Source organism: Triturus cristatus, chromosome 3_2 (genome assembly GCF_964204655.1).
Source record: "Triturus cristatus chromosome 3_2, aTriCri1.1, whole genome shotgun sequence".
In the NCBI taxonomy this organism is placed as follows: Eukaryota; Metazoa; Chordata; class Amphibia; order Caudata; family Salamandridae; genus Triturus; species Triturus cristatus.
The window spans coordinates 815,738,043-815,765,742 of NC_140584.1; the positions used below are offsets into that span (position 1 = coordinate 815,738,043).

The window sequence follows — 27,700 nt, forward strand, 5'->3', positions numbered from 1 at the left end:
GGCTTTCTGACATGTAAAGCCTGTCAGAAAGTAACTTTGGGTTACCCTAACAGGGCCCCCTTTCTCCCTGCAGCCTCCGGTTGGGGGCCGAGGGGGCACCTATGATTCTCCCATTTCTCTATGGGAGCTTGTGCTATGACCGGTTTATGGCCGCAGCACAAGCTCCCATAGGGAAATGGAAGTATGCGACAGCACCATGTGCAGACGCATTGTAATACTGCGGTCAGGACCAAAGAGCTGAGAATTCCGCAAAGGTCCACCCGACATTCTAATAAGGCCCTAAATGTTCACCCAACCTACCAGAAAAGGATCTGGGTGGCCAATGTTTCTGTCGAGAGGGTAAAATTAATGTGCCCCATTTCTTTCACATTACGGTGTCCAGGAACAATATGAAAGGGTTTAGCAATTGCTCTACCATTCAATTCAATGTTTTGCTGTTGCCCAATTAAACAGCTGCCAGATCTAATTAAAGGCGCTATGTAACTTCCTGGTCTGTCTCTCAGCGCACCACGTAGGCCCCACCCCCATATACATTTCCCTAGGTTTAGTGACACTTGGACACCCACCACCTGGGATGTATTTATCCGTGCTTGCACACAATGGTTTATTATACATTTTTTAAGTGAGGGTTGTTTTATAAGTTACAACTCCCCTTCCCCATACTTGTCTCCCTCCCCCTGTCTGGAAAAGTATCTCTTGCCTTTAGCAGCAAGCAGATGTTTTTGTTTGTGCTGCCAAATTGGCACATCCCATTTCCACCTCCCATCCCCAAGCCCCCACCTCCTCTCTGTGATGGATGCCGCTAATTGCACTCAGCTCCTTCTCAGCAGAGGCTGCAAGCATCTCCACTCCCCCTCTCTGTGCATTTCTGTGAATAGGGCTCATTATCTATGCAGGTTCCCCTCGTTCCATTCAAGCCTCTCTCCCTCCTCTGCTCTTTTCTCGGTGGGGAGGAGGCATTTTCTTCATACACACAAACAGTTAACTATAGGAGCCTAGGATGAGAGGGTACCTGGACCAGCAAGTGTGGTACTCCTTTCCTAACGTGAGTATCCTCTTTACTCTGCATCCATATGTGCAAGTCCTCACTTTGATCATATCTACTTAGTTTTTTTTTTACTTTAAAAAAATAATGCTATCGATAGAGACGGCCTAGAGTCTTTCCTCCACATTTTCAGTATATAAAACGTACGCAATTGTTTGTCCTGATGTGCGGACCATGTGATTTCACAGTATGAGGGATAAGTGGTTTGATGGTCCACATACAACCGATGAGCAAGTGTGTTATGGAGTAAATGAGCGTCTCCAAGAAATACTTAATACATAGCATATTGCATTTTCTAAATTTGTTGGGATTTATACACTACTTCCCATGGCTGGTTCTCTATTTTGTTGATACTACTTTGTTTCTTTATCTCTTGCACTAGCACCTAAATGTGACCCTGATTTATTGAGCAGGTGCCCCTGAGGTACTCTTGCACACTGTTCCCTAAAAAGCCATAATTTCAGCTGTATAGTTGTTCTGCTGCTTGAGTCTTTCAGTGTGTTTGTGTGTTTGGGTATAGGGCTACTTAGTGATTAGTGAACGCTCTAACCTTTATTACTATTGTTCTCAGTGGTACTTCCTCATTCTTAGTCCTCTAGGCAGTGCTGCAGCTGTGTCTCTGGTCCCTGTGGTAATTCCTCATTCTTAGTCCTCTAGGCAGTGCTGCAGCTGCTTCTCTGGCTCCATCAGTAATTCCTCTTTCTAAGTTCTCTGGGTAGTGCTGCAGCTTTGTCTCTGGTCACAGTGGTAATTCGTCATTTTAAATCATCTAGACAGTGCTGCAGCTGCTTATCTGGTCCCATCAGTAATTCCTCATTCTAAGTCCTCTAGGCAGTGCTGCAACTCAGTCTCTGGTCACAATGGTAATTCCCCATTCTTAGTTCCTCTAGGCAGTGCTGCAGTTGCATCTCTGTTCCCACTGATAATTCCTCATTTTTAGTCCTACAGACAGTGCTGCCAGCTGCTTCTCTGGTCCCAGTGGTAATTACCCATTCTTCAAGGCAGTGCTACAGCTGTCTCTCATTCCAGTGGTAATTCCTCATTCTTAGTCCTCTAAACTCCTGTAGTAAAAAACTATATCATTTACAACACCAATAGCTCTAACTTTCTCCTACTGCATAACAAATGCTTGTTTGAAATGTCATTGGTTGTTTTATTTGTGCCTGATTTGAGAGGGTGGCAGAAACCCTGAAACGCTGTAATAAAAAAATACATAAGAAACACAATAAATAGAACCTCTTTTAAAAAAGTAGCTGTTTTTAATACGCAACTGACAGAAATCACTTATGACAAGAGCTGCAGGGACAGATACTGTGATGGGGTACACTGGAAGGTGCCCATGTGTCACTGGAGAAGCAACAAAAACCAGACTTTTTCAGTTATAATGGCTGAAATTTGCCTTCAAATGAATGACTGCCACAGTAAGTTTCACAGAGGAATGTCATTGGCACCTTCCTACTAACTCTAGAACGTAAGGTTGTGTTTCGTGGTCTGTGACGTCTCTGCACTCCTCCATTGCGCGAGTCAGATGTATATTGTGCACGTTAAAGACTGTATCCCCTCATACTGTGCGATACCAAAATAGCAAGTTTTTTATATCGACCTCCACATATATATTCAATCCACAATATCGACTTGCACTATATAGTTATGGTAAGTACATGAGGGTTTAGAATAGTAAACCTATACTTTCCTATATGTGATTACCTTGAATGTATTGTGGCAGTCGGCATTTTGGTATTTTGGTTTAGTTTTGTATTCCTGTACTCGATATTTTGACGTACTCCATATTTGTATTCAATAGTCATAGGATCAAGAAGGTAACTAACAACCTCTTTGAGATATGGGGCCAGATGTATCACAGGGTTTTGCCCATTCTGTGTCTATGGGAAAATGTATTCTTACATATGGCCCATGGTTCTGAAGGAATGCCGAATTTCAAACCGTTGCAAGAGAGCGTGCAGTGGTCTAGGGGTTGCCTCGCTCATTCCCACCAGCCTTCCTTCCCTAGTGGTCCATCAGGTGGTTGGTCTCACCTGCATACTGAAGACGGTACACCGTAGACGGATCCCAGGTTTGGGACAGACAGGACAGATATCGTTTGGCGGAGTATCCGGGGTGCATCTGTCGATCAGTCCTGTTGCCCTCTTCCCTGAGGAAGTGGAGGTATGGCTGCCAGCCTCCATCGTATAAACCCTTCTAAAAGCAAAAAATAAAACAAAAAACAAAAGTCATTTGGAAGGTTACAAATCAAGCAAATGAAATTATGGAGTGATGATTGAACAAGCATTGGCAAAGCCAATAGGTCTCGCCTGTGCAAGGGCTATTGGCTTTGTTGTACACCAGCATGGCTGCTGTTCAGCGTGGCTAAAAAGTTAGTGGCATCGAGGAGAGTGGCATGACGTGTCGTAGAGTGTAATGGCAAAAAGTAGAGTAGAGTGGTGTAGAGTTTAGTAGTGTAGAGTTTAATGACATAGATGGTAGTGTATTGGAGCGGTACAGAGTGGAGACGCATACAGTGGCGTATAGTGGAGTGGCATAGAGTAGAATGAGCTTGGCGCTGAGTGTTGCAGAATATAGTGGTGTAGAGTGCAGTAGCGTAGAGTGCAGCATAATAGAATGCAGTGGTGAGATTTAAGTGTTGCATAGTAGAATGCTGTGGCATAGAGTGCATTTGTGCAGAGTTTAGCGGCAGAGAACAGTGGCACAGAGTGCTGCAGAGCTGAGTGGTGTAGAGTGGTGCAGAGTAGAGTGGCTTGATGTTCTTTGTAAACTTTGTGACCCTCGGGTTACTTTTTTTTAATTATTATTTCTTTTTCCCACCAACAGTTAAATACAGTTAAATAAATTCATACACTATGAATAATAAATAGCTTATAAAAGGGAGGATAAAAACTATTTTTCAGCATTTCATATCTGACAGTAAAATAGCATTATTTGTCAATATTCAGGACACCAAAGATTCTAAATCATTTAAGCTGTAGCTTAGCAAGCCTCCGTGTCAATTTTCCATTTGTGGATGGGGGTCCAGATATGTTTCCCTAAAGAATGATGATGGATTAAACCCAGATCAGTTGACTGGGGGTGAGTGCTTGCAATGTTCCACACTCCGCCCATCATCCCCTTTGGTTTTGCCTAGTTTTGAAGCAGCTTAGACTCAAAGGCTGGTCAACATAGTGGGTTTGGGCCCCAAGTGCTGATGCTTTTAGAAAAGGATACTAGGAACTCATAAAATGTAAATGTAAATGTATGAGTCTTGTAAAGCGCACTGCTGCCCTGAGGCGTCCTGGCGCTGTAGAGCGCTGGGGAACCCGTCCTGGCTATCCCTGTGAGATGGTCACTCCTGGGTATCTCCAAGGTGAAACCAGGCATCCCCGGCAAATGTGGGGGGCCGTTGTGGAGATGAGGCAAGCTAATGCCCAGAGTTGCCGAGTGTGATCCCTGGTTAGAGTAGACACCGAGGCGAGAATTATCGAGTCCGCTGGCCCTGGTCCACAACCCTGCCGCATCGGGAATTGAACCCTGGTCCCGGGCCGTCCTCTGCTTCCGGGTCTGCTGCCTCTAACCAGTGAGCCACACCACTCCACCAAGTACACACGCTCAGATTGAAAAGAGTCAGATCACAAATATAGGTATCCAAGAAACTGATCCAAGTTATCCAAGAAATTGAGTTACTTCATGTTTGCCCATCCACCAGGAAGCACCCAACTGATGACTTTATGGATTGGGGTAGAATCAAGTTCCTTGTTCCTGTACTCTGCAAAACCATCATCCTCACCAAGTTGCACAGAGGAGTCAGGCAGAGCTAAATTCATGCGCAGTTGTTTAACCACTTCTGCCGACTCTGTCTCCTTGAAATATCTACTCTGCTGCTTCGTATGAGGTGTCTGAGTTCAGGTAGTATAGTCTGTCCTTTTTGGGTCGAGGGGAACCATCTTTTGCCTTGAAAGCAACCTCAATTGCCATATAAAAAATTTCCTGAAGCAGTTTCACCTCAGCCTGAGTAGAATGCTCAAGATTATTAGAAAAATGGGGAGCTTCCTCTCCTCGTGGCTGTATCTCCACATGTTTTTGTTTTGAGGAATGTTTCCCTGCCATGCTGCAACAGGAAATGGACAGAAAAACACTACTTTTAGGCAAAATGTTTCAGCCAGCATCGACTCACTTTCAGAAGTTGTGGACTTTCTGAGTCTCCTGAATTATCAAGGAAGTGTTTTCATGTTGTTTGTGATGACCACCGAGGTGAGGTTATCATGTTGTTGGATGCAGCACTTAGCACTGGAATGGGTGAAGAAGTGTATGGTAAAGAAAATTATGGTAAGATACCCATTTTGCTCATTTTGAGTTTGACTGACGCGGGGCATCTTCCAAACAATGGCACAAACCCCAGTCACCAAAAGTTGTGGCTTTCCCGCGACAAATATAGAGGTGGGGAAATACAGGGCTTGTGATGGCAGAACATCTTCTGGCTCCTGATTACAGACCCAGCATTTGGCGGCTAGACCATAGAAATCACTGTTCTGCCCTATTTAGGGCAAGGTGAGCATCGTTTGAAGTCTCTGCACATATAAACCCGTATATAAACTCGTATAAACCCTTCTAAAAGCAAAAAATAAAACAAAAAACAAAAGTCATTTGGAAGGTTACAAATCAAGCAAATGAAATAATGGAGTGATGATTGAACAAGCATTGGCAAAGCCAATAGGTCTCGCCTGTGCAAGGGCTATTGGCTTTGTTGTACACCAGCATGGCTGCTGTTCAGCGTGGCTAAAAAGTTAGTGGCATCGAGGAGAGTGGCATGACGTGTCGTAGAGTGTAATGGCAAAAAGTAGAGTAGAGTGGTGTAGAGTTTAGTAGTGTAGAGTTTAATGACATAGATGGTAGTGTATTGGAGCGGTACAGAGTGGAGACGCATACAGTGGCGTATAGTGGAGTGGCATAGAGTAGAATGAGCTTGGCGCTGAGTGTTGCAGAATATAGTGGTGTAGAGTGCAGTAGCGTAGAGTGCAGCATAATAGAATGCAGTGGTGAGATTTAAGTGTTGCATAGTAGAATGCTGTGGCATAGAGTGCATTTGTGCAGAGTTTAGCGGCAGAGAACAGTGGCACAGAGTGCTGCAGAGCTGAGTGGTGTAGAGTGGTGCAGAGTAGAGTGGCTTGATGTTCTTTGTAAACTTTGTGACCCTCGGGTTACTTTTTTTTAATTATTATTTCTTTTTCCCACCAACAGTTAAATACAGTTAAATAAATTCATACACTATGAATAATAAATAGCTTATAAAAGGGAGGATAAAAACTATTTTTCAGCATTTCATATCTGACAGTAAAATAGCATTATTTGTCAATATTCAGGACACCAAAGATTCTAAATCATTTAAGCTGTAGCTTAGCAAGCCTCCGTGTCAATTTTCCATTTGTGGATGGGGGTCCAGATATGTTTCCCTAAAGAATGATGATGGATTAAACCCAGATCAGTTGACTGGGGGTGAGTGCTTGCAATGTTCCACACTCCGCCCATCATCCCCTTTGGTTTTGCCTAGTTTTGAAGCAGCTTAGACTCAAAGGCTGGTCAACATAGTGGGTTTGGGCCCCAAGTGCTGATGCTTTTAGAAAAGGATACTAGGAACTCATAAAATGTAAATGTAAATGTATGAGTCTTGTAAAGCGCACTGCTGCCCTGAGGCGTCCTGGCGCTGTAGAGCGCTGGGGAACCCGTCCTGGCTATCCCTGTGAGATGGTCACTCCTGGGTATCTCCAAGGTGAAACCAGGCATCCCCGGCAAATGTGGGGGGCCGTTGTGGAGATGAGGCAAGCTAATGCCCAGAGTTGCCGAGTGTGATCCCTGGTTAGAGTAGACACCGAGGCGAGAATTATCGAGTCCGCTGGCCCTGGTCCACAACCCTGCCGCATCGGGAATTGAACCCTGGTCCCGGGCCGTCCTCTGCTTCCGGGTCTGCTGCCTCTAACCAGTGAGCCACACCACTCCACCAAGTACACACGCTCAGATTGAAAAGAGTCAGATCACAAATATAGGTATCCAAGAAACTGATCCAAGTTATCCAAGAAATTGAGTTACTTCATGTTTGCCCATCCACCAGGAAGCACCCAACTGATGACTTTATGGATTGGTACAAAAGGGGGTGGTGATGGACGGAGCATCAGAACCAATCAAACACTCACACCCAGTCAACAGATCTGGGTTTGATCCATCACCATTTTTGAGCCCACTCTGCCACCCCAGTTCAGACATGGCCATATGCAAATCAGTCTGACCCTGTGCCTCATGGGAACAGTCCAGCCCGAACTGCCAAGCTATGCCTTCCATGGACCGGAAACAAGCTTCCTAGGACCGGTTTCTGGCATTTCAGCCGTCTTCAGCCAGGCTTGCTTGAATCCAGTGGCAAAGTGAGCAAGGGACTCACGTCTGAGCATACCCTGCCAACTTATGGCGAACAAAGCGGTACAAAAGGGGGTGGTGATGGACGGAGCATCAGAACCAATCAAACACTCACACCCAGTCAACAGATCTGGGTTTGATCCATCACCATTTTTGAGCCCACTCTGCCACCCCAGTTCAGACATGGCCATATGCAAATCAGTCTGACCCTGTGCCTCATGGGAACAGTCCAGCCCGAACTGCCAAGCTATGCCTTCCATGGACCGGAAACAAGCTTCCTAGGACCGGTTTCTGGCATTTCAGCCGTCTTCAGCCAGGCTTGCTTGAATCCAGTGGCAAAGTGAGCAAGGGACTCACGTCTGAGCATACCCTGCCAACTTATGGCGAACAAAGCGGTACAAAAGGGGGTGGTGATGGACGGAGCATCAGAACCAATCAAACACTCACACCCAGTCAACAGATCTGGGTTTGATCCATCACCATTTTTGAGCCCACTCTGCCACCCCAGTTCAGACATGGCCATATGCAAATCAGTCTGACCCTGTGCCTCATGGGAACAGTCCAGCCCGAACTGCCAAGCTATGCCTTCCATGGACCGGAAACAAGCTTCCTAGGACCGGTTTCTGGCATTTCAGCCGTCTTCAGCCAGGCTTGCTTGAATCCAGTGGCAAAGTGAGCAAGGGACTCACGTCTGAGCATACCCTGCCAACTTATGGCGAACAAAGCGGTACAAAAGGGGGTGGTGATGGACGGAGCATCAGAACCAATCAAACACTCACACCCAGTCAACAGATCTGGGTTTGATCCATCACCATTTTTGAGCCCACTCTGCCACCCCAGTTCAGACATGGCCATATGCAAATCAGTCTGACCCTGTGCCTCATGGGAACAGTCCAGCCCGAACTGCCAAGCTATGCCTTCCATGGACCGGAAACAAGCTTCCTAGGACCGGTTTCTGGCATTTCAGCCGTCTTCAGCCAGGCTTGCTTGAATCCAGTGGCAAAGTGAGCAAGGGACTCACGTCTGAGCATACCCTGCCAACTTATGGCGAACAAAGCGGTGCAAAAGGGGGTGGTGATGGACGGAGCATCAGAACCAATCAAACTGGAGTCAAGCTATCCTGGCTGATGACGGCTGATAGCCAGAAACCGGTCCTAGGATGCTTGATTCCGGTCCAGGGAAGACATGGCTTGGCAGTTCGGGCTGGACTGTTCCCATGAGGCACAGGGTCAAGACTGATTTGCATATGGCCATGTCTGAACTGGGGTGGCGTAGTGGGCAAAAGAACGATGGATTTAACCCAGATCTCTTGACTGGGGGAGAATGTCTGCATTGTCAGCATTCCGTCCATCATTTGTTTGTTGTAACGCTTTTCGCCCTAAGTGGGATGGGTATTCCCAGACGTGGGACCCGTGCTCACTACGCCACTGGAGTCAAGCTATCCTGGCTGATGACGGCTGATAGCCAGAAACCGGTCCTAGGATGCTTGATTCCGGTCCAGGGAAGACATGGCTTGGCAGTTCGGGCTGGACTGTTCCCATGAGGCACAGGGTCAAGACTGATTTGCATATGGCCATGTCTGAACTGGGGTGGCGTAGTGGGCAAAAGAACGATGGATTTAACCCAGATCTCTTGACTGGGGGAGAATGTCTGCATTGTCAGCATTCCGTCCATCATTTGTTTGTTGTAGCGCTTTTCGCCCTAAGTGGGATGGGTATTCCCAGACGTGGGACCCGTGCTCACTACGCCACTGGAGTCAAGCTATCCTGGCTGATGACGGCTGATAGCCAGAAACCGGTCCTAGGATGCTTGATTCCGGTCCAGGGAAGACATGGCTTGGCAGTTCGGGCTGGACTGTTCCCATGAGGCACAGGGTCAAGACTGATTTGCATATGGCCATGTCTGAACTGGGGTGGCGTAGTGGGCAAAAGAACGATGGATTTAACCCAGATCTCTTGACTGGGGGAGAATGTCTGCATTGTCAGCATTCCGTCCATCATTTGTTTGTTGTAACGCTTTTCGCCCTAAGTGGGATGGGTATTCCCAGACGTGGGACCCGTGCTCACTACGCCACTGGAGTCAAGCTATCCTGGCTGATGACGGCTGATAGCCAGAAACCGGTCCTAGGATGCTTGATTCCGGTCCAGGGAAGACATGGCTTGGCAGTTCGGGCTGGACTGTTCCCATGAGGCACAGGGTCAAGACTGATTTGCATATGGCCATGTCTGAACTGGGGTGGCGTAGTGGGCAAAAGAACGATGGATTTAACCCAGATCTCTTGACTGGGGGAGAATGTCTGCATTGTCAGCATTCCGTCCATCATTTGTTTGTTGTAACGACTTTATGGATTGGGGTAGAATCAAGTTCCTTGTTCCTGTACTCTGCAAAACCATCATCCTCACCAAGGTGCACAGAGGAGTCAGGCAGAGCTAAATTCATGCGCAGTTGTTTAACCACTTCTGCCGACTCTGTCTCCTTGAAATATCTACTCTGCTGCTTCGTATGAGGTGTCTGAGTTCAGGTAGTATAGTCTGTCCTTTTTGGGTCGAGGGGAACCATCTTTTGCCTTGAAAGCAACCTCAATTGCCATATAAAAAATTTCCTGAAGCAGTTTCACCTCAGCCTGAGTAGAATGCTCAAGATTATTAGAAAAATGGGGAGCTTCCTCTCCTCGTGGCTGTATCTCCACATGTTTTTGTTTTGAGGAATGTTTCCCTGCCATGCTGCAACAGGAAATGGACAGAAAAACACTACTTTTAGGCAAAATGTTTCAGCCAGCATCGACTCACTTTCAGAAGTTGTGGACTTTCTGAGTCTCCTGAATTATCAAGGAAGTGTTTTCATGTTGTTTGTGATGACCACCGAGGTGAGGTTATCATGTTGTTGGATGCAGCACTTAGCACTGGAATGGGTGAAGAAGTGTATGGTAAAGAAAATTATGGTAAGATACCCATTTTGCTCATTTTGAGTTTGACTGACGCGGGGCATCTTCCAAACAATGGCACAAACCCCAGTCACCAAAAGTTGTGGCTTTCCCGCGACAAATATAGAGGTGGGGAAATACAGGGCTTGTGATGGCAGAACATCTTCTGGCTCCTGATTACAGACCCAGCATTTGGCGGCTAGACCATAGAAATCACTGTTCTGCCCTATTTAGGGCAAGGTGAGCATCGTTTGAAGTCTCTGCACAGGTCAACTGTGGATTCACACCCAGGTAGAAAACTTTCTGTGTGTCAGAGTCATTGATTTTTGTTGTTGAGCACAATGGAATCTGAATAGTTACACAAGCACTTGTCTCCTCAAATATCTCACACAGCATCTCTAAATTGTTCAAAACACTGCTGCAAGAATCTTACTAAATCTTTCTTTAGGAACTGGGATATCTCCCCCTTCAGAAAAAGTTGCATTGGCTACCTACTGAAAAAATAAAGAAGCAGCTTTTAAAAGCCTCTGGATATATCATAAAACACTTCATGCTGTGGGAGAAAGACCACTATTTCATCTTTTTCAGCTTTACCAACCACATATGGTGCTTCGCTTGCCTAATGTACTTTAACTGTGCCTAAAATGCAAAGAATTTGTCATGGCGGCCTTTCTTTCTCATACCAAGCTTGTAACTCTGTGCCACTGCATACTCTTAGAGTCAATCAATCAATCCATCAATCGGGGATTTATAAAGCACAGCAAATCACCCGTGAGGGTCTCAAGGCTCTGGAGATGCTAACTGATTTGTGATGATCTGTTCATTCGAACAGCCAGATCTTGAGTCTTCTGAATTCTCGGAGCTATGAGGCAGTCTTGAGGTGCAGGGGAAGATCATTCCACGCTTTGGCAACCAGGTGTGCGAAGGAGCATCCTCCGCTGTTGCCTCTGCGGATGCGGGGGATTTCGGCAAAGAAGGGAGGATTGTAGGTGTCTGGTCGATTGGTGGAGGGTCAATTGTTTGTTGATGTATGCTGGTCCTTGTTCAACACCTTGAATTGGCATCTCTTCTGGATAGGGAGCCAGTGTAGCTTCTTGAGGTGCAGTGTGATGTGGATCCATCTGGGGAGGTTGAGGGTGAGGCTTGCCACTGAGTTTTGTATTGTCCGTAGTCTCTTCAGTAGGCATGTGGTGATTCCTATGTAGAGTGTGTTCCCGTAGTCCAGCCCGCTGGTGACGTCGGCCTGCATGATGGTCCTTCTGGTGTTGACTGACACCTGATCATCTTGCGGAGCATGCGTAAAGTGTGGAAGCAGGCAGATGAGACTGTGTTTACCTGTTTCTTCATAGATAAGTTGCTGTTCATGATGATGCAAGGTTGCAGGCATTGTCTGTCGGGCCGGGGGATGGGTGGAGTTCAGCAGGCCACCATGCGTCTCTCCAGGGCGAGGTGTTGTTCCCAAAGATGAGGACATCTGTCTTGTCTGTGTTGAGTTTGAGACAGGTGTCCTTCATCTAGTCGGCGACGTTCACAATACATCTGTGGAAGTTGGCTCTGGTGGTGGAGGGGTCTTCTGACAGCAAGAGGATGAGCTGGGTGTCGTCAGTGTGGGAGATGATTTTGAGGCCATGCGATCTGAGGATGTTGGCTAGAGGGGTCATATATGTGTTGAAGAGGGTGGGGCTGATGGACGATCCGTGGGGGATGCCGCAGATGACCATCTTGGGTTCCGAGGTGAATGATGGGAGACAGATTCTCTGGGTTCTTCTTGTGAGGTATGAGATGATCAATTTGAGGGCGTCTCCCTGGGTTACAATGTGGTGGAGCCTGTTGATCAAGATGTGATGGGAGATGGTGCCGAAGGCGACTGACAGGCCCACGAGGATCATGGCTGCTGTTTTGCCACAGTCCAGGAGGGCCCTGATGTCATTGATGACTGCTATCAGGGCTGTCATGGTGCTGTGGTTGGCTCAGAATCCTGATTGAAAGGGGTCAAGAAAGTTGCTGTGTCCAGGTGTTTTGAAAGTTGCTGGTTGAATGCCTTTTCAAAAACCTTTGCTGGAAAGGGGGGCAAGGAGATGGGCCGGTAGTTCTTTGGTTATGCTGGGCCAGAGGATGGTTTCTTAAAGAGTTCTTCAATGAGCAACAACCTTTAGTTCTGGAAAGCATTAATGGCCTAGTTTTTGGAACAGAATTTGGCTTTAATCTGCTACTAGATTCTCCACAGCCACCTTAACTGTATTTGTGTGCTCTAAACAAAATACAGAAAGAAATAAACTGTTATGCCCAGCCTAACTACAATAAAATGAGCATAATATATTTTGAACTTCTAAGGCCAGTCTACGTCAGAGTTTGCATTAGTTTCAAATATTGGTGTTCATGTTTCACTTGTAACTTTTACCTTTCAATGTCGGTAAATAAAGGATCTAAAAAGCATGAAAATGTGTTGAGCTGCCCAAAATCACACACTGTGATCAAGTGAGGAAGCTGGATTTAAACCTCAGATGTACAGGTTGCACTATTGAAAATGGAGTCCCTTTATATTCTTGTAGAATAATGACACAGGACCACATACTGGGCCAGACTTATGATAACCTGGTCGCAAAATAGTGGTTGCAATTTGCTAGCAGTATTTTTGCGACCAGTAATGATTTTTAAGGTCTGACATATGTACTAATATGTTGGTTCCAAAAAATCCAAATCATTGTGGGTTGCAGTCTGACCTACCTCATGAGCATTAATGAGATATGTCGCAAATGGCTACTACAATTGGAGGTCATCAGAGGGACCGCCATGTCTGTGATTTTCGTTCAATAAAGAGCACTTTTAAATGATAGGCATGAGCCCAAGGGATGTTTGAAGGCTGGTTAACAAGAGATAGACCTTCATAGAAGAGGATGCGGAAATGTCTGTTGCGAGGCCTGTTTTGTTTTTTTTGTTTGTTTATAAGTTAGCAGTTGTCCATTTTTTCATATATCTCAAAGGGCAACAGGACCCCTTTCCTATTGCAAATGCACTATCACTTCCTTTGAGGTGTCTGAAAAATATCAATATTTTGTGACCGGATTTCGGTGGCAAAACATTGATACAATCGATACTAATTCGGTGTGTGGAAGGGGCATTGAAAATACAGCTCACCCTGTTATTGAATCAGGATCTATTTGGAATCCCATTTTAGAGTTGGAAAATCTCCTCTGTCTCCTAAAAAGGGATTAGTACAAAACAATTAGAATTTTAACGGTCACAAATGTCAAATTGGAGTGTTTGAAACTGTTGAAATGCTTAGTACTTCTGGTCCTTAAGCTTTACTTGTTAAGATACCATGACTATTAAAATACGGGCACCAGTGGGGAGTCCTTTCACAGCTCGAAGCAGATAACACGTGAAAAGCTTGTTAAAGACCCAGTTGTAGGGTGGTTAAGCAGCCCAGATTTGTTAAGACAGTCCTGTTTTTTCACTAATTATCCTGGAAAATGTTGTTAAATGTAGTATGTCGCATGCTTTCATAGAGAATGATTCAAAACAAAAAGAGGGGCGACTTTTCATAAGTTTGTTTGGAGCATTAGAGCCTCCTTAGATATATAGTTTTCTAATCTGGTGAGCGCTGTCAATTAAGTCATTCCATGCCTCTTGGAAATGTCAATTTGAAGTCCTACTTCTATGTTTGTGTGAGTCCTGTTTTCTGTTTTTCAAAATCCAGTCACCCTGCTCAAAGGCCGAGTCTCAAGGCTTTCCTTGTTATATTTTAAAGTAAGTTTTTCTTAATACTGTGTACATGAAACCTTTTGGGCTGGAAACATACAGTGCATCAAGATCAGGAATCAAAAAGAGTCTTAAATATGAGCAGACTCACCTGTTTTCGCCCATAGGATAAGATGGCCCCTGCCAAGTCTCGAAGCGTACGCAGCTCAATCTTATACTTTCTCTTTCTGGGTCCACGCCTGACCCGGCCCGTCCTTTCAACTGCTAACTTACGTGATGGCAGGGCCAGGTCTTCTGCATAGAGAACCAAAGCCCCTCTTTTGGTGGTGTAAGTCTTATGAAGAGAATGACGCCAAGTACCCTGCTCCAGAACGGTCTCATGGCTGACGTGAACCAATCCTTTTTGATTCTTCCAGTTAAAATAATCCTAGAGGGATGAACGAAAGACTGAGTTAACAGCTTTAACACACATTTCCACATTGTTTTCTTCTGAATGTTTCTCCCTAATGCTTGTTATCCCTGGTGAGTCATTTGGGAAACCAGAGGCCGTATTATGCATTTTGGCATTGCATAAAGGACTGCAGATGCTTGTGGCATTGTGTGAAGTGGAAGAGGGTAGAGTGAAGTGACGTGGAGTGGCGCAGAGTTTGGCGAAGAGTGGAGTGACGTAAAATAGAGAGACAAAGAATGGGGTGGAGTAGAGTGGTATGGTTTAGAGTGGAGTGGTGTAAAGTGGACAGGAGTGGCATAAAGTAGAATGGCATATAGTGGAGTGGCATGGAGTAGAGTGTCAGAGAAAGGAACGGAGTGGCATACAGTGGAGTGGAGTGGTGTAGAGTAGAAAAGCTTAGAGCAGTGCAGTTGTGGGTGTAAGTAACTAAAGCATCAATAGAGATGGCAGATAGGATGAAAGCAACATAAATTAGAAGTTGCATGCCTGTATTAAAAGTAGGAAAACACATTGCACATCCAGGAATAATACCAAAATGCTTATAAAATAAAATAAAAGTGTATTGCAAAAAGACAAGGAAGAACAAAGATGAAGAAGAGCACATACACTCGGTACATGAAAGAATGGGAAGACCGCATGAGATAAGCAGGCGAAAGTTAGCAAATGAGCGTTAATAGAGAAGGCATACAGAGTGGAAGCAACATAAATAAGAAGCTGTATGCCTTTGTTAAAAGTAGCAAAGCACATTGCAGGTACAAGAATATTACCGGAACGCTTATAAAATGTAAACCAAAGTGTATTTGCAAAAAGATGAGGAAGAACACATGGAATTGGTCCATGCTCCAGGGAAGAGCTATCACAAGAAAGAAATGGAAGGCTACATGACCTAAGCAATCGAAATTTGTAAATGAGAGTGACAACGAAACCAACGAATTATATGATGTGGGCAGATTGTAAGCCCACTGAATTGTAAACAATACATCTTGCAGCACAGTGCAAGCGCTGTGTAGGCGAGACCTAATGTAGGATTGCTCTAAAATAGTCAATCCTGGGTTGGCTGTCTGTGGATTTTCGGTCAGGACTGCACAAGTTTCTTGAAACTTCTTAGCTTGGGGGAGACTTTTTGCAGAGGCTGAGGTGAGAAAGATGATTTTCGAACTTTATTTTGAGGTATTGTAAACTAAGCAGGCTGATTTGAAAATAAAGACATTTTTAAATGTGATTTAAATTCAGACAATCCATAAGCACTTGCTAACCCTGAGGTGGTTTTGAGGTATATTTTATATAATAAACTTCAGTGTGAGTAAGGAAAAAAGAATTCCTTGTTATCATTCTCATGCTGTAAACTAGTGCCGCTTCAAACATGCCTTTGAAGCCAAAGGTAGGCATTTCTCAACGATGATGATTAATCACAAGGTCTTTTGTCCTGTTTAGTATTCTTCAACGAAAAACAAGAGGCTGTGTCCAAACCTTACCCCCATCCTTCATTTAGGTGGGATAATGCTGCCCTCACACCAAAAGATAGCCATAATTGGAGTAGAGTGGGCATCTCAAGCACTGGTCCCTGGTGCTACGGTATATACGGCACTTCTTACTCCTAAACCATGTATTACGCAAACGATAGTCCACTTAAACTTGAACAAATTAACATGCATCACAACAGTAACATATCTACTACAATATTACACTTAAAAACATCCAAAAACAATTGTCAAGCCACTGCCATTCATTTCAAACCGAATGCCTCAGCCACAGCTTTAACTTTATATATTTTAAAGAATGGGAACTGATGGAGCAGGTAAAGCAAAATGTTGTATACCTCCTCTATTTTGCATGAAAATATTAATCATTTAACTGACTAAAATAATAACTTGAATTAACCGTGTGCTGTGTTGTATTAATCAACTATTTGCACTCTTTGTAAACACCAATTACACGTGGGGCTTATTGCTATTTTGCATGGCAGAATAACCTTAATACCTAACTATGGTACGCATATTAACAGTAGTACGTGTGGTAATAGAACATTGCATGATTTATGTTGCTTTTGTGATGTTTGCGATCCTGTTTTGGATCGAAGGGTGAGTTTTATTGCCTTAAATGTCGCTAAATGCTAGGACAATACTAATACATAAAGGGATTAGTGAGGGTTTAACATTAGAACCTTCATTTCTGTATATTAATTATTCTTTTGTGTTTGTTTTGCATAAGTTGGCATTTGGGCCTACCAAAATATGGCATCCAAAATGGAGTTCGGAAGTGGCCACCGTCTCGTGAGTGCAATGTCTACTGCGCAGACTCGGATGGCTCCGTAGACCTCCAGGCAACCCTCGTCAGAGCACAGTGTTCCTGGTCAAGGATAGGAACATGGAGGATTGCCAAACTTCAGTCAGTAAAAACTGGTCTAAAAGAACAATAGAGACATACAAGCAAGCAACTACAATGTTGCATGAGGATGTCATACACGGAGGAAATGAACCAGCGAAATCCGTCAGACCCCAAGCTAGTGGGAAAATTGGATGAAATTGCAAAACCTCATCAAATCAACCAATCACATGCGTCCTTAGTCTAAGAAATGTTTCATGTTGTCCCGAATTTTATTATAAAAAGGGCAGTAGAATAGGGAGGAGTTTAGAATGGAGATCGATTGATGACCGCACACCCCTATCGACCAAACAGGTGATGACAGATGCTTGCACGATTTCTGGTCCTTTGGAGATCTTTGGGACTGTAACGTGCTGAGCAAAGAACTTTCCGGACTTTGAGCCTTGGCCTGCTTATTTGGGACAATCAAACAGCTAAATTTGATTTATGCAGAGCCAATTGAATTAGAAAAGTCCCGCTAGCCAGACTAGGTAAATATAAAATGTCATGCGATTTGTGCTGATCTATTGAAATTCTAAACTTTGATTTACCAAAATGGTAATATCAAGTGGAAACAAAATTTAGATAAAGAAATAATTGATTAACAAAAGTTGCGAGTTTGTGGTTTTTTTAATGAAGGATTAGAGGATTCTGTCCAACTAATTGGTCTGTCGACCAAGTGGTGGAGTGTCTTGATGTTAAGGTTAGGATTCCTATAGGTGGTGATGCAAATGTATATTCTGTAAATAACCTTTCTTCCCGATAGGTGATAAGGTGCTCCCCCACATGTCCAGCGCGTATCATCATTCCTCCTGTGTGCAGACTTGTGAGGTGTGACATATGAGTGTTGATCTTATGGGCCCCACCAATGAATGCGTGTGTGAATGAGCAAGTGTGACGTCGGGTCTGCTACGCAGAGAGGATAGTTGTAAATCTGCTCTTTTCCCCGGATTTTGCGCTGGATAATTTTTTTCTGGTAGCAGAATGATGGTTTTTATTGGGTAGTTTGGTGATTATTGCTTATTGATTTCCTATTTTTGATTATTGATTATTTGATTGCGGATGTTTGGATGAGTATTGATTTATGTATTAACATTCTATGTTGCGTTGCATTGCGTTCTATGTTGTTTTTGAAGACTTCTGGGATGTAGGAAGTCAGATGACCTGTGGCAGGAGAAGTCACATGGTGAATTGTTTGTTGCCCTGTAGGCACACGGGGAAAACGTGTGACGATTGAAGTTGCACGACGCATTGTCTGGGTTCGATTTGGTAACATCGCCGTGTGACATTTCTGTGTGAAAGAGGTGTATGGGTAGCGAAGGCCACCTGTGAAATTTTGGTCTTAAGTAACAGGAGTTCATGTGAACTTTGATTACGCTTATCACTGGAAAGATATTAGGTGGTCCCTAAGCTGGCTAGAAGGATAAAGTAGAGGGAAGTGCTACTTTATTAACGGATGAAATAATTCTGTAGTAGGGCAGAGGTAAGCACTGCTCTCTGGAAAGACAGGATTCTGTGTGAATGTACTACATTTTTCCGTATGAATGTGTGTAAACGAAATAGCATTCGACTTAATTGTGAAACTCTGGTCTTAATTATCAGGAGCAGTGTGTCTCCAACAGGTGTCTTATCTCCAGAGAAACGGTTAGTTAATGCTTGCTAGAAGGGTAAGGTAGAGGGAAGTGCTACTTTATTGGCAAATGTAATAATTCCGTAGTAGAGCAGAGGTAAGCGCTGTTCTCGGAAAAGACGGAATTCTTGTGGAAAAGATCAATAACTATTCCTGTTAGCAAAACGGACAATGGTGGTGTTTTTTATGTCATTACTAACAGATTTTGAGTAAAGAAAGCGTAAGAGAAAGTTTGCCGATAATTTTTGTAAAGGAGGGGTCAGCAGAAGCAGGAGTGGCAAGAAAAGCTGACGTCAGAAATACCGCGCTGGGATTGGCCAGCTGTAGGGTGACAAAAACTCTCTGGATTGGTGTGTTAGTGTGAGTCGCCCTGGGATTGGAGAATTGCAAAAGTGACGTCAACGCACACGATTTGTGCGTTAGTGTGAGTCGCGCTACAATTGGATAAGACAACAGGACAGTCGTAAGAGAATTCTAGCGATACACAGAATAGAGAAAATTATGTATTACGATCCACCAGAAAATGAGAAAAAGTCCTGGTTTGGAAAAATTAAGAGCTTTTTTAAGAAGGACGAGCCGATTGTGACTAGAGAGGGACAGTTGCTTCCACCACCTAAATCACCTGCATCCTTCATGGTTGCGAAATATGGGTATCATACATGTATTTGGCTAGACAATTGGGTACACAAAAGATGATGGAGTTTTAGCATTTCCAGAACATGGTTCATTCAATTTAGCGGTATTAAGGAATTTAAGAGAAAGAATGATGAGATTAGAACCGAGACCTAGACCTACTCAGTTTGAAGCATTGACAGAATGGGAAGATGAAATGTATGAAAGAGAACGACAGCGGAGTGGCAGAAGGTATAAATACATGTTTGGTAGACCATGTGGACAAGAGAATCACGATGACAGAAGGAGGAGATGGCGAAGTGCAAACATGACTGATGGGATGTTCCCTATGAGAAATGTTGAAGAAACTAATAGTAGAAAATGTACAGAGAAGAATAATAATACAGGATCAGAAGGTTACAAGTATGGTGTGCCTGAGTCGGAGGATGATATACTGGAGGACATGTTTTATAAAAATCCACCCCGTATCAACCCAATTCCATGTTATTGACACCAAGGGCCCAATAAAAGAGACCCCACAGAATATAACATTTGAGTCAATACCACCTGAGGTAGGGAGAAATAATCATTTTAGAGAATCAGAAAATACACAACCTGGTAAAATGACAAATGAAAACTCAGCTGAATTAGCCAGAACCACTTTAGAGTTAACTGAAATATGGAAGCTGTAACTGTTCCTGTAACAATAGGACCCGTAATGCCTATTTTCGATAAGTAGAAGGATAGTGAGCATTGTCTAACGATCTCTTACAACAGTAATAAGCAAGCTGAATCAGAAAAAAGAGATTTGGGATCAAATACATAGAGACCAGTGACAGGAACTTCTGGGTTAAGTACTCCTAAAAATCTGACAGTGAATCAGAGCCTAGTGAATAAGACAATAATGACGACAGAATCAGTACCAGGGACACCAAAATGTTTAGAACAAACAAGAAGTGAAACAATTCATGTAGGTCCCACTACTGAGGAATAAAGTGAATGGTTAAGGAGCTTACAGCAAAAAGATGCAAAACCTCGACCTTTAGATGTGGCAAAGTTAAAAATTGTCTTGGAAGAATTAATAGTAGGGACTATCCCCACAGAAAAATTAAAAGCATATCAGGATGAAGAGCTAATGTTTCTATGTAAAAGCATAACCTGGAGAGCAAGAAACTTACATGAAAGATTGGAAGAAGTGGCGAGTGAGATGGGTATCGAATTTGAAAAAATAAAATCATTGAAAAAACCATACAGAGTAGACTTTGCCGAGAAAGACATTGAGAATTTGAACACAGCAGGAAGAATCATTCAAATTAAAGGTTTAATTGTTTTGCTAAGAAAATGGGGCGATGTAGATAAATGGAAAAGTAGGTGGTTTCGGAAACGAGATGATGCAACAGACAAAACGTTTGCAGCTTTTCCAGTAAGAGAAAAAGAAAAGGTAGTAACTGAATGTCCCATGAGGGAGATTCCAGGCGAAGGCTATGTGCATGTCTCCTGGACCAGACAAGACATTTTATAATTCACCAATGACTTTCCTCGGTTGCGCGAGAAGCCGGTTGAATGGTACAGGCAGGTAGACAGGTTTGTAAAGTTATCAAAGGTACTATGGATCGATTTGAACATTTTATTTGACATAGTTGTGCCAGCAGACCTATGGGCAGATTGTAAAATTACAATAGGTTGTCCTACTCAAGAATACCCTAGGGATCCAAAAACAGGTGCTCCTGATCCAGAAGTAGTGAGAAAATATGAACAAGTAGTTACCTTTCTGAAAAATAAAGTGCCTCCTAAAGAAACTGATTGGGTAAAAATTGATAGAACTCACCAAGAAGTAAAAAAATTTGTGCACGCCTACTATGAGAGATTATTGTTGGCTTTTAAAAATACAGTGGTGTTGAAAATTTGAGTGAGAAGGACTTGAGTCATTTTGTATATCGATTTGTATATGGGTTGCGTCCTGAAGTGAGTGAAATGATTAAACAGCATACAGTGGATTGGCAAAATAAAATGATAGATGAAGTACTGAGACATGCAAAATATTTTAGTGATGAGATCGAAGCCAAGCAGCGTAAATTAAAAGAAAAAGCCATGTGGGCTCAAGTAAAAGTGGCAGAAAGACAGGAAGCCCAATAGATTGAACAAGCAAATGGTACAAACATGAAACAAAAACCCAATATTGGGAAAGGGAAAGGACAGATTAGCATAGAAGAAGCCAAAAAGAAATGGCCTTGTCATAATTGCAGAAGGATAGGGCATTGGAGAACCAAGTGTAAATTTCCCCGAAGTGCTAATGGCGATAATGCATCATTGAATCCACAGGTGCAGAATGAGGTGAGTTGTCAACCACAGCGACAGCAGCAGGTTGTTGCCCACCTGTGTCAGGTGCCAAAACCTCCTTTTCCACAGAGCGTGAATCCTCAGAAATACAGTAAAGAGACAGGATTCTACAACCAAGAACAGGTAACTAAGCTGCCATGCACTAGTGCTGTTTCGCAGTATTGGCTACAACGCGATGAGAGTGAGTCAGAAGAAAGCTATTGACGGTGCCGAGGGGAGGAAGAAGAGTGGGTACTTGGCACAACTCGAGAAATAGACCAGACAGGTCCTTTTTTGGATGGAAAGATAAATGACGAAAACATTACTTTCCTAGTAGATACTGGTGCTATTCGTTCAACTGTTAGGTCAGCTGATGTTAAAAATCATCCTCTCTCGGATGAAACAATCCAAGTAGTTGGAGTATCCAACAGACAGATAAAAACGTATCACACTGAATCAGTTTAGGTTAAAATAGGGAAATTTACCGAAATGCACCGTTTTGTCGTATGCGATTCAAGACCTGTAAATTTGTTAGGAAGAGACTTGCTGTGCAAAATGAATTGCACAATATTCTGTACTCCTGATGGAATAGCTTTTGAGACTCCTGATGAGGACGTACTGTACAAAATGACTATAGCAAAAATGGAACCTGAAATTACTGAGGCATTTGCGGTATTTGACCCTGAGGAATTGCCTCAAGAGCTGAAGAAAACAGTGAAAACGGAGGTATGGGATTTCACAGGAGAAGATGTGGGATTAATGAAAAATTTAGATCCCGTTAAAATTTCTGTAAAGGAAGGAGTAAGTTATCCAAATATTACACAATACAAATTGACACCCGAGATAATAGCAGGAGTTACTCTTATAATAGACAGAATGATTGAACAAGGTATTTTGAGGGAAATAATGAGCAGTCCATGTAACTCACCAATTATGGGTCTGAAAAAGCTTAACGGAACTTTCAGGATAGTACAAGACCTGAGAAAAGTAAATAAGATCGTTGTATCATGTTGTCCCATTGTACCAAATCCTTCTGTGATTTTATATCAGATTCCTCATGATGCAGAATGGTACACAGTGATTGATTTGTGTCATGCTTTCTTTTCCATTCCTCTGCGCCCTGACAGCCAACAGATTTTTGCGTTCCCGTTTGGCGAACGTACCTTAACATGGTGCCGAATCCCACAGGGGTATACAGAGAGTCCCTCGATATTTAATCAGATCCTGAAAAAGTCCATAGAAGATTTAAAAATGCCTGAAAGTTCAGTACTTGTCCAATATATCGATGACTTACTTGTGGCATCGAGAACTCGAGAAGCTTGTGTAGTGGATACTGTTGCATTGCTGAGTAATTTGGCAGATGGAGGACTTAAAGTATACCCATCAAAATTACAATTCTGTCAGAAAGAAGTACAATATTTAGGCCATAAAATTTAAAAAGGGCTAAGAAAAGTGACTGCAGAAAGGATCAGAATAATAAAAGGAATGAGAGCCCCAATGACTCAGAGAGAAGTGAGGATGTTTCTTGGAAGGGTTGGATATTGCCGCCAGTGGATTAGTAATTTATCATTGATTGCAAAACCTTTAGTGCGCTTAACAAAGAGTGATGTAAAAGACCCCATTGAATTAAATAAGGAAGAGTTGAAGGCTTTTAAACAATTGAGAGATGGCCTGTGTGAAGCCCCTGCTCTTGGCATGCCTGACTATGAGAAAGAATTTGAACTCTATGGCAGCAAGAGAAATGGATCTGCACTTTCTGTATTAATACAGAAGCACAGAAAACTGAGAAGACCAATTGAATATTTTTCAGCTATGTTAGACCCTGTAGCTGTAGCATTGCCTGGTTGTTTGAAAGCTGTAGCAGCAACATGTAAGAGTCTGGAACAGAGCGAAGGAATTGTGATGGGATATCCTGTGAGAGTGTTTGTACCACATGATGTGGCAATCCTTTTAACAAGAAGCCACACTCAGTTTATGACACACAGTCATCTAACTAAATATGAGAAAGTCATATTAGGTGCAACAAATGTGAGCCTTGTGAGATGTCTGAATGTGAACCCTTCAACACTGTTACCTGATGCTGAGAATGTGGAAGTCAGAGATGATGTGGATCATGACTGTTTGGAAGTGCTTGATTTTTGTACCAAGCCACGTCCTGATATAAAAGATGTACCTTTGACAGAAAGCGACTATGTGATGTTTGTGGATGGATCATGCCTGAGAACAGACGAGGGAATTTTGAGTGCAGCACATCTGACTTTGGGCAGATCTGGTCCCAAAGAGGGTTTTTGACATCGAGTGGAACTCCTATAAGGAATGCTGAAGTGGTTGGGTGATACAGCTGCCTAAGCAATTTGTAGTAGTGACATAGTGACATGTGCTGCACACTCGAAATCTGCTGACTATATATCAGCGGGGAACGAGTTTGCCAACGACATGGCACAATATTGTGCACGAAATCAGAACTCTGTGAATAGGGGTAGGGAAAAAGAAATTAATCCATGTCCTTTGCTGTTTACTAACACTGTGAATACATGGGAAGAAGTAAGGCAGTTACAAGAAGAAGCTGGAGATGAGGAAAAAAGACAGTGGGTAAAAGCAGGATGTGCACCATGAGAGACAGATCATGTGTTGGTTTATCGGGGTGGAAGACCAGTCATGCCCGATAGCATGGTTTCTACCGTGGCACAAATGTATCATGGACAAGCACATGTAGGGAGAGATGCTATGATCAGACTTTTCAAACAGACATGGTATAATGGAAAATTCAGACTTGTAGCTGAGAGCCTTTGTCAGAGATGTCTTATATGTCTGCAATACAATCCCGGAAGAAAAACAGTGGTAAGTCTAGGAACGATAGGACGAGAAGGAGGGCCTTTCACAAGCATGCAGATTGACTTCATTGAAATGCCCCCCTGCAATAGGTTGAGGTATTTTCTAGTTATAGTTTGTCTGTTTTCTCAATGGGTGGAAGCATACCCAACAAGAATCATTGATGGAATTACAGTAGCAAAGCTACTATTGAGAGAGTTCATTCCCAGATTTGGTTTTCCAGTAACGATCGAGTCAGATAGAGGAAAACATTTCCATAATGAAATCATGAAGCTAATTTGTGAGGCATTGTATGTACAACAGAAACTGCATTGCCCCTATCACCCAGAGGCTTCTGATGGGGTGGAACAAGTAAATGGCACCATTAAAAACAGATTGGGGAAAATGTGTTTAGCCACAGGTTTGAAACGGCCTGATGTCTGCCTCTGGTACTCATGAAAATTAGATCTATTCCGGATAGGAATACTGGCTTAAGCCCTCATGAGATAGTGATGGGGAGAGCAATGAGACATATATGCATTCCTGTCAACAAGCTATTGCCTATATCTGATGACTTGGTGTTGGACTATTGCAAGGGGTTGGCTGATTCCGTTTATTCTGTGTTTCATCAGGTTGGATCGGATGCAACCACTCTTGAAAAGAAACCAGCTCATGATCTGAGCCCAGGTGACTGGGTAAGAATCAAAGTGCATGGAAGAAGAAATTATCTGGTCCCCAGGTGGGGTAAACCACGTCAGGGGATCCTGACCACGACGACAGCTGTTCTGAGTCAGATGCAGAAGAAACAAGAGCAAAACCAACTCCTGAAAGGGGGGAGTCAGGATCAAGTCTAGTTATAGCACCAGAGAATCTACCATTAAGAAGGAAATTGCTAATTTCTGACACTAGCTCAGAGTCAGACACTGAACCAGTACAAGTACACAAGAGTATAAAAGAAAACAGCAAAGAGACTGTCAAAGAAATTCTTGATAAAGAAGCTCCGCATGATAAAACAAGAGAAATTCCACCTGAGATAACAGAGGTAGATGGTGAGGTGAAAGATACAATGAGAGAGGGAAAGATTGTTGCGGAAGATCCTAGAGGAGATGTAGGGAAACCATACATCCAGGTAGAAGAAGGGACAGTTATTCAGCAGGCAGATTGTGTGGAAGAACCACGAGGAGGGACAGAAATAGATGAGAAAAAAAAGTGGTGGAAAGAAAGACTATTGAAAGTAAGAGTCAAATTGGAACTGAATCTGAGGACAGTGACGAAGAAGTACCAGAAGGTCGAGTCCTGAGAAAAGAGCATGGAGAACTGAGAGAAATGAAAAGGGAAATAAGTTAAAAAGGCAAGCGAAGGATGAAATTTGGCCAAACATGATAAAGAGATTAAGATACAGATTGACACGAGTAAATTCATCCAGAGCTGAAAAAGTGAATGGGGTGTCTAGCCAAGAGAAATCAAAAGACGTGAAACAGACACCCTTAGAGGATAGCAAACGAACGAGAAAACCCAACCAGAAGTATAAGTCACCAGAATGGTCGTACGTGGCACTTCCTGAAGTACAATAAGAGGCAGACAGCCAAGGAGATCCAGAGGTGACTATACCAGAAATGGTTGAGGATAGCGAAGAATCGGAAATCCTGAGAGTTATCTTGTCCGACATCGGGAAAGAGACGGATGTTCAGGAAATTCTGAATCAAGATTGTGAGAAAAGAGTGAAAGACGATTAAATGCCAAACCGAGGAGACAAAAGTGCTCCAGAAGAGAAACTTGAAAATTACTGAATAAAAGACATAACAGAAAAGAACCAAGTAGGTGCTTAGAGCCTTGGGTTTAGACAAAACTAGTTGTGAAGTAGACGAGGCTAAGTCAAAAGACACTGATCATTTTCCGAAATGGCAAACGCAGAAAGTAGAAAATCTAAATGTGTGTTCCTTCGAAGATGGTGCAAAATGTGTTGTTGTTGTACAGGATTACTAATGCTTCTGTGGAGTGTGTTAGCCTTAATGGTTTCATTTAAAGTTACATTAGAGACCATAGAAGGTCATAGTGAGAATAAGACTGATGTAGAAAAGATTCAGAAGATGTATCCAACTAAAATAGATAGGAATTATTTACATAAAGATAGGTCCATAACTGATTTTTCTAACAATGTTTTTTCAAAATTACTTTATGAATATGTAAAAACAATGGATGTAAGAGATTGCTACGTATGCATGCAGTTGCCTGCATCAATGTCTGAGGGAGTGACGTACCATCACTTTCCAGTAACATATCGAATAACATGTAGTGTATTAGCAAGTTTATTTTACAAAACAGGGAAACTAGAATATTAGTCCATAAATTGAATAAAGTAAAACCTGGTAAAGTGTTAGGTGAATTCTTCTTAGAAACTAGAGAATTAACATTAGAATCAGTATTAAAAAATAATCTCACTGGTAGTCTGAAAAGAGAAGAAAAGACTTTCTTAGATATGGTAGAAGAGAGGAGAACAAAAATGCAGAAGAAGGTACCTGAGGGAAAAGAAGAAAAGACAGTTTGGGATTTTGAAAGAGAAAAACATTTGAAAGGAGAAACTAGTCCAGCAATGGCCTTAGATTGGCCAGAGAAAGGGAAATTGTGTATTAGAAGAAATCAAACTGCGTATGATAACTATTTCATAGGTGCAAGTGATTGCCATGATACTTATAGAATCATGGGTGGATGGGGATTTAAAGGAGGAAATTATCCCATATTTCCTGGATTTTATTTTATTTACGGGAACAAAGCTTATTATCGATTACCTGACCATTGGTATGGCACATGTTACCTAGGCCTGGTTTTCCCAAAGATGTTTCATGTGGGAAGGGGAAAAGATGGTGCACATGAGATAGGTAGACAACTAACACGTATAAGAAGAGAATCTTGGGCAGAAATTGTAGGAGATATCTCTGGAGCACTTACTCTAGCAGTTGGAATATCTCTGAATGCACATAAAATTAGAAAATTATCAACAGTAGTGGATCATTTGTCAACAAATGGTTGCCATGCGAGCAATGGTGATGGTAAATCGACTTGCCTTTGATATAATTTTGGCAAAAGAGGGTGGAGTCTGTGGAATGCGGAAAGTTCAACATTGTTGTACTTATATTCCTGACGAAAGTCAAGATTTAAAAACATACATAAAGAATATAACTGATTTGCATGAGGAGATTGTCCCACTGGAGGTTGAAGGTATATGGGAAAAGATTGGGAAAATGTTTTCTACTATTAAGGACTTTCTATTCAAATTAGGTAGTACCTTTATTGGTAAGATTTTATTTCCATTAACATGTGTGATATTTTTAGTATTAATTCTGAGACTAGGATGTTTATGTAACAAGAGAAGAAAATTACACAAAAACATATAAAAAGAGAAACTGCAAAGAAAAGAGGCAAAGAAAGAAAAGAAAGAGAAATGGA

At 42.8% G+C, this 27,700-nt stretch overlaps 1 protein-coding gene across 2 annotated transcripts in view; it reads right to left on the reverse strand.

The window, feature by feature from the left end:
- KIAA2012 (KIAA2012 ortholog) overlaps positions 1 to 27,700 on the reverse strand; it is a 747,606-nt gene that overhangs the window by 631,721 nt on the left and 88,185 nt on the right. For both annotated transcript variants that reach the window (XM_085648973.1, XM_085648972.1), the window contains exons 2-3: positions 14,218 to 14,493; positions 3,082 to 3,244 (exon numbers count right to left, since the gene is read on the reverse strand). In XM_085648973.1, coding sequence (XP_085505099.1) covers positions 3,082 to 3,244; positions 14,218 to 14,493 — 439 coding nt within the window. The remainder of the gene's footprint in view (positions 1 to 3,081; positions 3,245 to 14,217; positions 14,494 to 27,700) is intronic.